The sequence below is a fragment of the Erpetoichthys calabaricus genome, chromosome 12 (assembly GCF_900747795.2).
Source record: "Erpetoichthys calabaricus chromosome 12, fErpCal1.3, whole genome shotgun sequence".
Classification (NCBI taxonomy): domain Eukaryota; kingdom Metazoa; phylum Chordata; class Cladistia; order Polypteriformes; family Polypteridae; genus Erpetoichthys; species Erpetoichthys calabaricus.
Window position 1 is genome coordinate 89531926 of NC_041405.2, and position 16993 is coordinate 89548918.

The 16993-nt window shown below is 35.8% G+C and overlaps 1 protein-coding gene across 6 annotated transcripts in view; it reads left to right on the forward strand.

Annotated features, from left to right (window-relative positions):
- The window catches only part of dlg3 (discs, large homolog 3 (Drosophila)), a 380072-nt gene that overhangs the window by 344454 nt on the left and 18625 nt on the right, over positions 1-16993 (forward strand). For 3 of the 6 annotated variants that reach the window (XM_051934943.1, XM_028815836.2, XM_051934944.1), the window contains 2 exons: positions 5593-5668; positions 7348-7450. In XM_051934943.1, coding sequence (XP_051790903.1) covers positions 5593-5668; positions 7348-7450 — 179 coding nt within the window. The remainder of the gene's footprint in view (positions 1-5592; positions 5669-7347; positions 7451-16993) is intronic. The other 3 variants (XM_051934945.1, XM_051934946.1, XM_028815838.2) reach the window with 2 other exon arrangements.

Consider the following 16993-nt stretch of genomic DNA (forward strand, 5'->3'; position numbering starts at 1 on the left):
CTTGGATGGAAACCTGGCTATTGTTAAAACAAACGTTTTTCATATTTTAGTAGTAAATGACAAAATGTTGGCATAAACTATATAATGTGTGAAGCCTTAAGTCCAAAGATCAAATAAACACTTTCACAAAAGGTTCAAGGACGATACAACAGCTTCCGTGGCGTAGCGGTAAGATTTGCTGACTTGTAATCAAGAGTCCCCGGTTTGATCCTCACTGCCTCCTATATTTGCCGTTTTCAGTAGTGAGCTGCTCTTATTGTTAATATTATACAGTACATACATACATTTGGTTTGCGTCTGTAACAGACGGTGTGCATTTATAGGACTTGTAAAAGTTACCGTTTTTTATTTTTTCACTTTTATTCTCTCAGTCACGATCACGATACATACTACCGCCCTAGGGATCTGATGCTGTTAGTTGTTATTTGAAACTGGGAGTAACTGTAAATGTGAGTGGTGTTTTGATGCAATGGAACTGGAAATTTTCTGATCTGGAGGGATAAAAGCTGACACACAAACACTGGTGAATCTGCCTTCTTCGTATCTCACTGTCACTTGATTTTTTTTTTTTTTATTCAGTTTTATTGAGTGTTCCTGCTCACGCTGAATTAGTATGCGCCTTATAATCTATGATGTCAAAAAAAGAGACAGTTGTATATGATATTTGGAATTATTCATTTTATGACCTGTATAGTACATTTCGGAAAACATTGTGGCACGGATGCAACATTATTCATATTATTCATATTCACTTGCATAACACCACGTTTTTTTCCCCCGATCTTGCCAGTCCCCACATGTTGCCGTTTCTTTTGTACTCCAGGACATGCAGAGGCAACAATAGTACAGAGAGGTCAGTTCAGCGCTATATGCAATCATCACATTCAAATGTTGAATAGTTCACACACACACGCACAGACCATCCTTCCTATATTTACGACAAGTGTACCTGTTGCAATGCGCACACTTCTCTCTATGCTTTGGTTCCTATTACATTGAAATGGCACCTGACACTGACTCAGTTTATTTTCCTGGGGAAAGCGGCTGTCTTGGAACAGAAGCTTGTCGATGTTGCATCCTCCTTTTCTTTTTCCATTGCCTTTTCTAGTAAGATGCGACGACGAAGTTCCCCTGCAAGGTGAGCCATGAACGTTCTTCTTTTCTCAGTGGTCTCCGTGCATGCCTTGCGCAGCACATATGCGTGGATTGCTGCCAGGTCAAGCGTGTTATAACACAAGCAACTGGCCACCTGCGTGTACTGAATAAGCTCACTCCTTCTGGTGCACGATGTCAACGCAGCACGGAGAAAAAAGAGACAAATGCTGTATATGGGACATTGGGTATAAATTTATTGTACTTGTAAAAGTTAGATTTTTTCAGTTTTATTCTCTGAATCACGATAACGCTGTACAACCCACAACCCCACTCCTCCTGATCTGACTCTAAGTAACAGCGCCAGCATAAATTCACACCTGATCTGATGCTGTTAGTTTTCAAATAATATTGCATTAGTGTGATGATGTTTTCTGATTGGTACTATTCAGGTCATAAAATGATTTCTTCAAAATGTCACATATATTGTCTTTTTCTTTCAGGTGTGTAATAGAAACGACAGTATAGAGAGAAGTGTGCGCATTGCAACAGGTACACATGTAAATGTAGGAAGGACGGTCCTTGTGTGTGTGTGTGTGTGAACTGTTAACATTTGAATGTGATGATTGCATATAGCGTTGAACTGACCTCTCTATACTATTGTTGCCTCTGCATGTCCTGCAGTACAAAAGAAACGGCAACATGTGGGGACTGGCAAGATCAGGGAAAAAAACATGTGGTGTTATGCAAGTGAATATGAATAATATGAATAATGTTGCATCCGTGCCACAATGTTTTCCGAAATGTACTATACAGCTCATAAAATGAATAATTCCGAATATCATATACAACTGTCTCTTTTTTTGACATCATAGATTATAAGGCGCATACTAATTCAGCGTGAGCAGGAATACTCAATAAAACTGAATAAAAAAAAAAAATAAAGTGATGGTGAGATACGAAAAAGGCAGATTCACCAGCATTTGTGTGTCAGCTTTTATCCCTCCAGATCAGAAAATGTCCAGTTCCATTGCATCAAAACGCCACTCACATCTACAGTTACTCCCAGTTTCAAATAAAAACTAACAGCGTCAGATCCCTAGGGCGGTAGTATGTATCGTGATCGTGACTGAGAGAATAAGAGTGAAAAAAAAAAAACTAACTTTTACAAGTCCTATAAATGTACACCGTCTGTTACAGACGCAAACCAAATGTATGTATGTACTGTATAATATTAACAATAAGAGCAGCTCACTACTGAAAACGGCAAATATAGGAGGCAGTGGGGATCAAACCGGGAACTCTTGATTACAAATCAGCAAATCTTACTGCTACAACACAGAAGCTGTTGTATCTTCCTTGAACCTTTTGTGAAAGTGTTTATTTGATCTTTGGACTTCAGGCTTCACACATTGTATAGTTTATGCCAACATTTTGTCATTTACTACTAAAATATGAAAAACATTTCTGTTTTAACAATGTGTTTACACAGATTATTGTAGAAACGGAACACACGTTAAATGTATGTGTTCCAAATAACAATCTATTATTTCCACTCTAAAACTCCCAGCACTTGACTCCCAGATAATCAATCAAGGCATGAGCTAGGAGAACATTGTGCTCTGTCTGAGGCAGTGGGGGATGGAATAGCAGGCTGCTTGCTGCTTGTCTTAATCGGCACATTTACAGGACAAAAGACGCTGAGGGAGAGGTGCGAAAGGATTTAAGGTGGGCCGGATCTACAAGTTTTTTTCGTAGGCTCTGGTAATTCTAGTGTTAAACTAAAGAAATTCAGGCTCTTAAGTGTTTCTTCATAGCTTATACCTTATAGTCTTGCAATCTGTCTAGTTGTAGTTTTCTCTTCTCTAGCAATACACTGCTTTGTTATAACAAACTTAACATGCACTTATAAACATTGGGCAATAAACCTTAACTTTCTATTGAATTTTTAATGGCTAGTGTACACAATAACCTTATTCACCTTTCTGATTATATGTGTTTGCTACTGCCTCACGGAATTCCAGCCTTTCAGTTAAACACAGTTTTTCCCCCTGTCTAAACCCCTGCTAACCAATACACCTCTTCTAGTCATGTGATATTCTTTGTTTTACTTAATTGCATACATTAATTTTCCTGTGATACAAGCTTACTGAACTGTAGTCCGCTCTATTAGTCTAATTACCTTTTTTATATAACTAGAAGCTAGCAAATGTTATTCAGTCTTGGAGATTTCATTAGTTTTTCTATTTGAAAACGATGTGTGAGGGGTTTAAATATGTAGTTACTTCCCTGTACTCTAAATTATACTGCTGGGAGGTTTTTGACTTTTTTTAAATGTGAACTTGAGGGGGGGAAACGTACATTGCGAGCCTTCAGTGTTTCTCCGTATATTTTAACTCCCCTTTACTGTTTCAGATCATCTGGAAAAAAATTTCTTTGGGTTATCTTTCGCCATTTCTGTTTTAATAAGATTTTATCACTCCTAAAATCCCTTATCAAATTATTACAAAATGCTAAATCTTAATGTACTTCTCCTCTTGCTGTTTTGACATACTGCATCAGACACACTCTATTGTAACTACCAAACTACCAAAATCATGTTCTTGTGCTCCACTATTTTTAAGGTGATCCCACGTAATACTTGAGTATAAAAAGTCTTTCATGACTACAATATCCCCATGCAGACTTGTTTTTTTTTTTTTATAAAATTAAAAAGATATATATTGAAAGGTTCCTCTGAAATGGATGGTCAAGGACATCTTTTCAGTATCAGGCCTCTATCTTATATGCTTTCTAGTTAAATCCAGATAGCTTCATTATGATGTGGCTCATCACACAATTAAAGCAGAGGCACATTCACATTCTGTTTTGCCTAAATGGCAACTCTCCCTCCTCTTCTATTTTGTATATCTTTGCAAAAGATTGTATACCCATAAGTTATATCCATCCCCATCTCTCTGATTTAGCCAGGTTTCTGTCATTGGAATATCATAATTATGTGCAGCTAAGAGTAACTAACTCTCTCTTGTTTTAGTCTTAATATTAAGGAAAGCAGTATTTCAACATCTTACATCAGGCCAACTTATTGTGTGACATCTGCAGTATGCGTTTCCACTGAGGTGTATTAAATTCTAAAACTTTAAAACTAGAATGTGAAGAAAAGGAATGATTTAGGTTTGCAATTCTCAGATCGTGTTAGTTTTTACTCACAGCCCTTGGCTGGACAGAGTTGTTACTCTTAGTCCAACAGTCTGTTATCGTGGTCTTTCAGTTTGAAATGTTACAAGGGTTAAACACTTATCTTTGCAGCTTATAGTTGGCATGCTATTTTGTTTTTGAAATGCTGAAAGTGATGCTTTGATTGTTTTAAATGATATTTTTATAAAGTTGCACTGCTGACTTATTTGGGCCAGTAATTTATTTATATAGTGCTCATCCATTGTGTAAAACCTTTAACAGATATTTAAAAGCATTCAGTAGGATATGAAGTACAAAATATATTGTCTGTTAAACAACATCACAACTAAACTGTTCCACATTTTTTCTAATGCTTAAACTAATCCCTTTCTTGTACAGTATTTGGACTTGCGTGTGAAGAAATGCAATTTTACGTATTCCCAACCACAGTCTGCTGTCCGCACCTTGACAGCATACAATCACTTGATCTGCTATGCAAATTCTAATACATGTTTACTTGAATAATGTGTTAGGTGTGCCCGGATAGCACAAATAGGCTGCTAAACCAGAGTGATTTTCAAAGAAGCATATATATGCTAATTAAAAAAAAAAAAAAAAAAGTAATATTACTAAACTACCAAAATTGTGCATAAGATACGCAGTTGCAGATGGAAAAGGATAACACAAAATGAATAAATGTAGAACAACGCAAGGCTTGCCAAGTTAAACAAATATCATGTGCATACTAACTCATTTAGTGGCTGGTCCACTTGCTCTGTTAAGAATTTTTGCTCGCATTTCTTCTTATTTCCCACTACTTCCTACCAAAACCCCTTTGGTCTTTCTTCCACCTACCTGTTTTACCTTTGCCTTCCATCCACATAAATAAGTATAATGGCATATTGGCTGAAAGACCTTTAGAAAGCCCCAGTCTATAAGTACTTCTGAGGTTTTTTCTTCCAAGCCTGTCGCCTGAACCTTGAGCAGGGGCACCAGATTACAGCTTCACTTATTGGCACCTGTTTTTTTTGTTCCCAAAAAAAAAAAAAAAAAAAAACATCAGGCACTACTTTGCCAAAAAGGGCTGAATCATCTTAGTATGTGTGATTATGTGAGAGAGGTACATTTTATTTTTTTTTCTTTTATTATGGTTCCAACCACAAGTAGAAATTACATTCATATACACAGTGGAATGCTCAGTTTAGTGTAGTATTTCAGGGGGTTATTTATTCTAGACTTTCATTGGTAATCTCTTTTTTATAGTTAGTTAGTTTAGTTTCTCTGTGTCAGTTAATCTACTTTTCCTCTTTTTCTGGATTTTAGAGTGGAAAAGAAAGAGAGAGCAAGATTAAAAACAGTGAAGTTTCATGCAAGAACTGGCATGATAGAGTCCAACAGGGTGAGTGTGGCATTTTTATTGTAAGGTTTTCTGTTGTTTTCCCCCCAAAATATGTAAACAGGGACAAAAATATTTTAATATACAGTGTATAAAGTTATATTTTATTGACTATATAATTGTGAAATCCCTGCTAATCCTTTTTGAAGAATAAAGTGTTAATTTTATCCGTATCATCCATTAGGTGAGGGTATTGCTTAATGTTGTATACTGAAAGCAGTGTATTATGTTAATTTGTTTTCTGATTTGCTTATAATCAAAATAAAACCTGTGCTGTATCTTTTCATCTTTGATTAGATGCATTGTATGTGCATTAACTATCGGGAAAGCTTTAGAATATCGTCAAACATTTTTTCTTGTAAATGAACATCTTAGATCTAAAGAACGTCAGTTCCGTGCTCTGCTTATAAAAGGCTGTGTGGTTTGTCCTTAAAAAACCTAGAAATGTCTTCGTATTGAGTTCTAGCACAGTGGTAAGGTATATGCTTTAGTTTAGGCATCGTGTGGGAATTCAAGTAGGTGTGTTTTCATTTTGGCATGTCAAACTTTAATCATCTTCATTTTCCACTCAATATGCATGCACTGTATCATGTCATAGTCACCTACACTACCTTCTTCATATAGAAGTCTTCAATCTTTCCATGTTTTATTTTAAGTATTACACTCTTCAACATTTTCAAGTATATGGGGGTGTGTGCCTGTGTGTGTGGTATTCTAAGAAACAAAAAAATCAGGCCAAAATGTTTGTTTTACGGTTGTCATAAGTACACCAGCCACGTTAACACAGAGTATACTGAAAAAAATGAAGCACTTTCTGAAGGTACTAAATGAACAATACCGTACACTGTACATGAAATTTGTGGTTCTGTCAGGAATAGCTGATCTCCTCTTAAAATACCCCTATTAACAGAATCTTTAACCTCAACCTTTGACCACATGATCTCTTTAAAATGAGCTGCTCTGTTTGTTATACAAATTATGCCTCATTAGTTATGTGGACTTGAGAAGGTGTAATTATTTTTGTAACATCAGCAGTAAGTAATGAATGTGGAGTCAATACTGTCATGTTTACATAATAAGAACAAAGTATGAGGCGCCCAGGATAGATTCTTACCTTAACATTTCTTGTGAGCACATCATTTTGGATGCATGACATAATATTGTGGTGAGGGTGTTGTGAGGGGGTGACCTTCATACAGCAGAGCTCTCTCACATTGATCTCCCGTGAACCAGGGACAACACCAATCCATAAGCACTATAGTAACTCCCCTTTGTATTGTCCTTTTTTGGACCTGATTATATTATTTTCTAAAGGGGCCACATTTGTCCTATTCACCCACTACTTAGCTGCTCACTCTGTAACAATGTATGTAAGCATATACCTGTGTGTGAGGAATACAAAATGAAAGCAATTATTTTCTTACACTATTTAAAGTCCATTCTCAGTGCATGCATAAATACAGTATTTATTTTTCACATAAATATTTCCTTTTTAATCGTAAATTTTGATAATTTCATTTTAAGCATTATGATCATTGCCTTTGGTTCATTTCTTGTTTTGTTGTGTACATTGCATTGAACCCCATTCTGTATTTTTTTTTGTTTTTTGTTTTGTTTTGTTTTCTTTTTCCTTCTCCCTCCAACCCTGGAATATTTGTTCCCTTCATCTTCATGATTCTCAGCAGTCAGTCAAATCAAAGCGTAAAAAGAGCTTCAACCTTTCACGCAAGTTCCCCTTCTACAAGAGCAAGGAGAACATTGTGCAGGAAAATGTGGACACAGCACGTAAGTATCTATGTACGGTACATAGGAGTTCTGTTCCATTTCCAATCCCTACTTTCAATGTTGCATCCTAATATACCTCACTAGCATTCACTGTAACCCATTACAGCATTGCAATAGAGAATTTGATTTCACAATACTTGCATAAGGACAGCAGATGTTTAGGTTTTCCCAGCACTCTGAAAGATTTATTTAGATTAAGATTTTTTTAACAATTTTTTTTTTCTTGATAACTATTTTTATTCTACTCTGTATCATAAATCATAATATTAGGAATTTAGGATAAAAAAAAAATCAGTTTTAAAACTGGGTTGGAAAAACTCAGTTCTTCTGTATAGTCAACTTGTATTTGGGCAATTTGGGTCTTGGGCACTGTCTTTCTTTCTCTGTATATTTAGAATAGTATGCTTGTGTTTATTACAACAAAGAGTTTTAAGAGCTTAGGCTCTGAAATATTATACAACAATTATCAATATAAAAATAATCAGGTTAGAGAGAAATTAAAACAGATGTTTTTGAAGACTTCCTTCAGGGCACATGCAAAAGCCACATGACCTGGCAAACCCTGCCATCTGCTGGAGAATTAATATTTGTGTGGATGAGCTTCTTTACTGAAGCACTCAATCTTTCTGCAGGTGTGCTGGTTGCATGATATTTATTTTTTCTTAACTTAGTAATTGATTTTCTAAATTTATATTTGCAGTGTATGAATATGCACATATATAGTATGTATAGTATATAATACTCTGAGATGCATCAATTGTATTAAAGTCATCTTTATCGTGAGATGTACAGCATTGTCACCAAGAGTATGTTGATTATACCTAAACAGATGATGTTTGAGACTAAGTTTTATTTTATTACCCCAAGAAATTGTTCTCATTTATGCAATTTTCAAACCTGATCGCATAGTTCAAGATTATGTGAGGACCTATCCCAGTAAAGTTGAGCACAAGGCAAAAACCTGTTGTGGATGGGGTGCCAGCTCATCACTTGTCTCACTCTTACACAATCCACAGTTTTACACACTAGGCCAGCATGCTCTTTTTGGAACTTGCACAAAAAACCCACAGAGTGCGTTAGCCAGGGAGATGAACTAAGAACTCGAAAGCTAAGGTGCAGCAGTGCTAACTGCTGTTTCTACTATGTTGGCAAACAGTTTTCAAATACAATAATTTATTGTCACCATTAAGCCCACATATCCTTTGACTGCAGAGATTTTTTTTTCTCCTTTATTGGGAAGTATTGAGAAATATTTGTTTGGTATAAATTAGCATTTATGAGAAGGGCAATTTTGCTTTGCATAAAAGGGCTTATTCTGACACCAAACGTTGCCTTGTGATAAATTAGAACGATTTTCTCCATTGTCTTCCCGTGCTGCTCGTTGACTGTTATGTTGAATGCTTTGCTATCAGGATAATTTCTGAATTCACCCCAAGTCAGTGACAGAAAACAATCAGTTCAGAAAATGAAAGTATGCATAGTTAATAGTTAGATATACTATATGTGTAGCTTCGGAGTAACCTTTTATAGAATTCCATTCAACTGATAAACATTGCTACTACTTGATAAAACCTTTTTAAACTGTAATATTTATCTTATTGGTTACTTTGTTTATTGAGATGAGAATATTCAAAACTGTCTCTAGGGTTCTGTAAATCTCGAAATTGTGGTATTAGGCAGAATCCTGCATCTTCAAGAAGGCGCTTCTATACAGAATTATTTTGGATATATTTGACTGTTTTTTATATTCTAATGAGTTGAGATTTCTGCATTTGACAAAAGCTTGTATCAGATATTAATTGTTCTTGATTTTATACCTGGCAAATGCTGAAGTGTATACATTTTTTGCATTTCCTTAGAGCCATAAGGAACAACTGATCTATTTGTTATACCTAAAAAAAGCTATACCTTTACTAAAATTATAAACTGACAAATTGCAAAATCTAGTACAGTGGAGACATTTGACATGGAAAAATGCATCAGTTCCAACACTTTGCCAGGCCATGCAGGGCTCATCAATAAACTTCTAAAACTGATAGCCTGGCTTGACAAACAGGTATCAGCTTTTATTTGCCAAGACCGAAAATATGAAAACTTATTCTAGGTTGTCAGTTTTAACATCCGAAATTTTGAATAATAAAGATGCTATGCAGTTTTATGTCTGCTTAATAATGAAACCATAATGTAAAATGTTTTAAAACTTCATTACCCAAACTAAATTCTTTTAAGTTTATTTTACCTGCTACTTTCCAGCATTTCAGTCTAAAGTGTTGTCAATTAAAAAAAAAAAAGTCAAAATGTCAGCCATCACTGGTATAAAGTACCTCCAGTACAGCAGTTATTTTCATATTGCTCACAAGTTCTTCAGACATGAATCCAGGATATTGCTGTTTACTTGCTCATTTATTGTCTTTCAAATTTTGGTCGTCTTGCACCAAGTGCAATATTATTTTCAAAAAGTTGCTACAGAGTACAACCATCATTTACTTAAAGTGCACTGAATATTACTCCATCCTGAAATGCATTTTATAATCTTGCTTTCATGTTTTACTGTGCACTAGCAAATTGAAATAAGCTGCTTAAACAAGCATAAACTACCAGAGCTGGCTTCACTAAGCCATTCCTGAAACAAAAATGTAAAGTTTTCTTCCATCTTCAAAGATAAAGTCCTAGATCACAAGTCGTGACAAATTATCAGTAATTTTAATTATTTTTAACACAGTGCAATATGTACTGTCATTTCTGTTTTTTTTTTTTTTTTCTGTTTTTCTAAAATATTCATAACCACTTCTCTTACTTGTTCCTTTGTTAGGTTTCTAATACATCAATTTTTGCATTTGTTATGAAATAAAAAGGTAACTAATGCTAGCAAAATATATTGGTGTTTAATGAGTTTTATTAATAATACAGTACTTTGACATTAGGTATGGCGTGATACCAGACCTTTTGTACATGATACCAAAAACCGCAAAATACTTACTCAATACCTACTTGATACCACAGCAAAAACAGAAATCCCATTTAATGGATTTGTACTAAAAATATCTACATTATTCAGGTGAATAACATTGTGCCTTTTCTGTAGTAGAATACAGTAATCCCTCGCTATATCGCACTTCGACTTTCGCGGCTTCACTCTATCGCTGATTTTATATGTAAGCATATCTAAATATATAACTCGGATTTTTCGCTGCTTCGCGGGTTTCTGCAGACAATGGGTCTTTTTATTTCTGGTACATGCTTCCTCAGTTGGTCTGCCCAGTTGATTTCATACAAGGGACGCTATTGGCGGATGACTGAGAAGCTACCTAATCAGAGCACACAGTTAAAGTTCCTGCATGCTGATTGGCTCAGCGACGGAGTGCTGCATTAACCAGGAAGTCTTATCTTACTCATTCAGCATTAATGTGCTCCTGCTACTGCTTCAGGGGCCGTGTCCAAGCACCAAAAGAAGATGCAAATGATTGCAGAAAAGGTAAAAGTTTTGGATATGTTGAAGGAAGGGAACAGCTACACCGCTGCAGGACACCATTACGGCATGAATGAGTCCATGATTCTTTTTATTTAAAAAGGAGGAAAAGCATATAAGATCTACAGCCGCAGTGTCCTTTAACCAGGGCGCAAAACGAGTTACAAGTAGACGTGATAAGGCGGTAGTCTCGATGGAATCTGCTTTAGGGATTTGGATTGAAGACTGATGGAAGAAGAATGACGGCGGTGCTACACAGCCGCCTGAAGAGGCTCCTTTAGAAGAGCTGTAACGCTCTCCTTTGTTGTGCAGTAAAATTAAACTCATTGTTATCGGACAAGTCGTCGTGTCATTGTTGGTGAGTAACCATAATTAATTATATACGTACAGTACTTATTACATGTACATAGTTTAGTGTAACTGTACACACATTTTACTGTATACAGTTTTTCTTGCATTGTACGTATTTATTGCTGGTGGCCTGTCTGTCGTAATGGCTGTAACATATGTGATATCGGAGACGCTCGATATCTTTAAAATAATATTTAGGTTTTACTGTATATAAACTGTGTTTACATACATAATTTCAACGAATCTTACCTAATATCTAAGAGAATACAAAGGGTTTATACTGTATAATTGTGTGGGAAATGTTTATAATAGTGTGGGAGAGTTTATAAGGGCTTATAATATATAAAAAGAACCATATGAACATATGGTTTCTACTTCGTGGATTTTCACCTTTCGCGGGGGGTTCTGGAACGCAACCCCCGCGATGGAGGAGGGATTACTGTATCTTCTTTTTTTGGCTGCTCCCTTTAGGGGTCGCCACAGTGGATCATCTGTTTCCATATCTTCAAATGTATAAATACAAACTGTAGCTTTAAAATGCTGGTGTATCTATCTATCTAGTAGTTAACCAGTTATCATAAGTATAAAAACAAAACAATGCAGAGCTTGAATTTTAATGTGTGATACACTGGTGAAATCCCAAAGTCTAACAGGTGGGGCAGATGTTATAATCGGGGGGGCGGGGATTTCAAGATAGGGTTAAAAAAAAAAAAAACAAACGATAATCCTACCTGGTTTACTGCATTTGCACATTCTAAATTTATTATTACATTTTCTCTTCAGTAACTGACATGTACTGCTTAAAATCAATACAAAAAATATTCACATTATATCCGTAGTGAATTTCAAGATCATTCAGGATATTTTCATGTAAGCAAACCCTTTAAAAGCTGTTTTTCTAATTTGCTTTTACATTCTGGTCTGTCACAGAATTCCTGTTAGGTTTAGAAGATTTACTATTGTAAGATTTAGATTTGCACTATTAGCTGATTTATAAAAAAAAAAAAATCCTAAAGAGTAATATATGGATGTGTCAAATTAATTCAAATTTCAAATGCCACAAGCTTGTTGTGCTTAACTGTCAAATGTCTCATTTTTACACTTGTCCAAATCTGCCCATATACAAATACAGTTTTAGAAAATTAACTATACTAATGTTATCTGAAGTCAATTAATCTTAATCACTCAACTTTATAGAACATGTGCTTTTACAAGGTTTGTCACTTTTTAAGGCTTATACTCATTAGGGCTATCAAATAAGCCAAAAAAAAAAGTTTGATTATTCCGATCAAAGTAAATATTCTGTGTATTATATGTGTGTGTTTGTAAATGCTTCTTTATGCTATAATATAGTAATTGCTGCACAACAAGGACAAGTTATAACTGCAAAAAAAAAAAAAATCATAGCGGTACTTGGGCAATTGTTTTAAATACAGGTCACAATATGTTTGCAGCACAGTGACACCAGCTGAGTGCTACAAGACCCACGCAATACTGTCATAAGCACTTTGTGATTTGTAGAGGCATTGCAAGTTGGGGGAAAAAGTTGGAAAAAAAAAAAGTATATATGTACAATAATGTAGCGGAGCACATGCGGCTCTTAAGGGTTTAAGCTCATTTTTTGATGTTGCCTCTATGGCTTACTGTTCTGACAAGGATCACGAAGAATGTGAGTCAGTAAGGCCATCTGACTGGGCGAGAATGGTGAGCAAAGTAAAAAAGCAGGCAGAGGTGGGCTTGTTTAATTATTTTGGAGGTGTCCAATGGGCAGCAGCAGGGTACAAGTAGAATCATGACATTCAGAATAATCGGCACCTGTGTACTCAAATGGAAAAGCAGCTCCTGTATAGCTTATGGGATCATAATGGTATCAAGTCAGGGTTTGCACAGTCCTTCTTCTCTTTTACAGATGCAGCTATCGTATATTTTAATACAGTATATTTTTTTCAATAAAATATCAGTTTTTGCCTTCAAATAAAAAAATTAGAATAATACAGTGGAACCTCTAGATACGAGTTTAATTCGTTCCAGCACTGAGCTTGTATAGCGAATTTCTCGTATCTAGAACAAACTTCCCCATTGAAAATAATGGAAATCCAGTTAATCCGTTCCGCACCCCAAATATATTAACATAAAAATCAATTTTCCTAACAAATAACACTGATAAATTATATATACTGTAGTCTACCTTTAATAAATAACACTGGTAAATAATATAACTGATTATTAAAAGAATCAAAACAGGTGTCCAAAGTGCAGTAGAGCATTCAATAAATGTTTAAATAAATAATCCTTAAAACAGTTGTGAAGTGGAGGTTTAAAATACACAAGAATAACAATCCTTTAACACGAGGTTAAAACGTCAAAAGGATGCAGTCTTTAAAAAACAGACGACAATCCCCGGTGCTTCTTCTCTGTTAGCGTCTCACCTGCGGGCTCTGCAACAGGCGAGACACTCTTAATGCAGCTGACCTTCTCTACACCGTCCTGCTTCAGCTGTTTGGCTCGCCTGTTCAGCTACACGCGAGCCTGCTCTCCTGCCTGCCTGCCTGCTCGCTCTCTCTCTCTCTCTCTCTCCTCTCACTTCTTCTCCCCCTTAACCGGCTCGCGCTTCTCTATATATGCGGGGAGGACATGGCAGCTGCAGCCCATCAGCCACAGGAACAATCATGGATGTGGGCAGTTTCCCACCTGTGCACTTAAGTGAGAAACGCAGACACCGCAGATCGCGGCTCGCAACTGCTACCACGCCCTCTCGCTAAGCTGAGAGCTATACCCACAGCCTGGCTCGTGGCTCGTTACGCGAGCCAATGCTCGCATTTAGATCAGAAATTTTCGCTCATACTTTCCTCGTATTTTGAATTTCTCGTATACAGAGGTGATCGTATCTCGAGGTTCCACTGTATAAGAATAGTGAAATCCAATCTGACAGCCATAATACTCGTGAACATTAGCATGCGGCTTTGTCTCGGCAATTATGCATTTTTTTATAATGTGTCGTAATACTAGGAACTTTTGCTTTGAAGCATTGAAACACTAAATTGAATTTCTTGTTCAGTTTGCAGTATTGATTGCCACTTTTTAATTTTTTTTTAAATTTGCCTTATTTTTACTTGTACAACTGTAGTTGGAAATTGCCATTTTTTCAGTTAACTTCAACATCCCATCATCCTGTATGTGTAAATGAGGATGCACGGTCTCTGAAAACACACAAATCTATTTCTAAACTAAATCCACAATGTGATAAATGTAGCAATGCAAAAAACCTATATGTGTTGTGCGTTTTTTTGTTTTTTTTTTTTTAATATGAAAACATTTTTTTAGATTATTCTAACATCTGTGTGATGAAATTCTTTTGTCAACCACAAAACATTTCCAGTCTGACTTCAGCAATTTCTCTTTTTGACATGCATTAATGCAGTGCTGTATTATCACCATTGTGAGCTTTTTTATAGTTTCTTTTTTCTGTATTAATTTTATTGTAATCATTCCATACATATAGATTAATTCATGACAAGAAAGAATTAAAGACAAATCAAACCCCACCCTTGAGAAGGAGAGCTTAGCCAAAGGAGAATTACTTAGGGCTTTTTAATAGGGCAAAAATAAACAAAAGAAAGGAAGAAATATATATAGGTAAATGAAAAAAAATGGAGAAGGGAAATAAAACGGTAATAGTTATTTCTCTTATTCTAAAATATTATTGATTAGATCCTTTTTTTGAAAAAAATTTTGTACAGATTCTCTAACTAAGAATTTGATTTTTTCCAATTTCAAATAATATAAAACATCCGTTTCCCACTGACTTACCAGAGGAGAGTTAGGATTCTTCCAATTTAACAAAATAAGTCTGCGTGCCAAAAGTGTAGTGAATGCAATCACCGTTTGCTTGTCCTTCTCCACTTCAAGTTCGTCTGGAAGAACACCAAACACAGCTGTTAATGGGTTAGGAGGGATTGTGACCCCAAGGCTGTCTGAAAGGCACTTAAAAATTTTGGTCCAAAATGATGTTAATTTGGTGCAGGCCCAAAACATGTGACCCAGTGAGGCAGGAGCTTGGTTGCAGCGTTCGCAGGTTGGATCTTGCCCTGGAAACATTTTGGACAGTTTTAAGCGAGACAGATGAGCTCGATATATAATTTTTAGTTGAATAATTCTATGCTTTGTGAATTCTCTGCATTGCTACCTTCTACTCCTTTTCTGATATATTGATTAAGAGATCTTTTTCCCAATGTCCTCTTGGGTCTTTGAAAGGTAGGGACTCAAAAGATTTTATATAATGCGGAAATGGTGTCTAATTCCTCGAAATTAAGCAGTATTTTTTCCAGCATGGTGGAGGGAACGAGGTGAGGAAAATCGGACAGTTTCTGTTTGACAAAGTTTCTAATTTGAAGATAGTGAAAGAAATGTGTAGCTGGGAGGTTGAATTTGGAACGTAATTGTTCAATAGATGCAAATATGTTGTCTATATAAAGATCTCTGAGCATTTTAATCCCAAATCTTTTCCAGGTATTAAAAACTGGATATGTTTGCGAGGGTTGAAAGAGGTGGTTCTCTTGCAGAGGTGCCACGGATAAAAGATTTTCCATCTTAAAATGCTTTCTAAGTTGGTTCCAGATTATGAGTGAGTAAAGCACTATTGGGTTATTAGTATATTTTTGATAACTTGTATTTATTGGAGCGCAGAGCAGGGAGTATAAAGAGGTACTACAGGATTTTACTTCTATTGTGGACCAAGCCTGTGTATGTTAATTTTTTTGTGTCCAGGTTTTTATGGCTTGTATGTTTGCTGCCCAGTAATAAAACTGAAAATTAGGTAAAGCCATACCACATTCTGCCTGAGGTCTTTGTAGGGTCGCTCTTCGGATACGTGGGTGTTTTGAGTTCCAAATGAATGAGGTTATTGCTGAATCTAATTGTTTAAAAAATGATTTATTGATATATATTGGAATGTTTTGAAATAAAAAAAGAAGTTTAGGAAGGATATTCATCTTCCATCCATCCATCCATTTTCCAACCCGCTGAATCCGAACACAGGGTCACGGGGGTCAGCCAACACAGGGCACAAGGCAGGAACCAATCCCGGCCAGGTTGCCAACCCACCGCAGGGATATTTATCTTAACAACGTTAATTCTTCCGGCTAGAGTGAGATGAACTGTTGACCATCTATGCAAGTCTTGCTTAATTTTTTCCATACAGACGGCAAAATTTTGTTGCTAAAGAGCTTTATGTTTACTTGTGATATTTACCCCTAAGTATTTAAACTGATCTGCTATGGTAAAAGGTAGGGTGTCCAATCTAATATTATATGCTTGTGAATTCACTGGAAAGAGTATACTTTTATTCAGATTAATTCTGAGACCAGATATCTTTTGAAATTCTGTGAGTGCTGTTAAAAACTGCAGGCACAGTGTTTTCTGGGTCTGATATATATATATATATATATATTATATTATAATATAATATAATCAGACCCAGAAAACACTGTGCCTGCAGTTTGGCGGTTCACTGTTGAAATTCTTATCAGATAAAGGGGATTATCAGGGAAGGACTGGAACAGAAAATCTCTCTATATGCAGATTATATGGATATATATATATATATATATATATATATATATATATATATATATATATATCTATATCTATATCCATAGTTTGAAGTGATTTTATAGCATCTAGTAATTCTGTTAGCGTCAGAGGTTTATCCAGTTCCTCAGCAG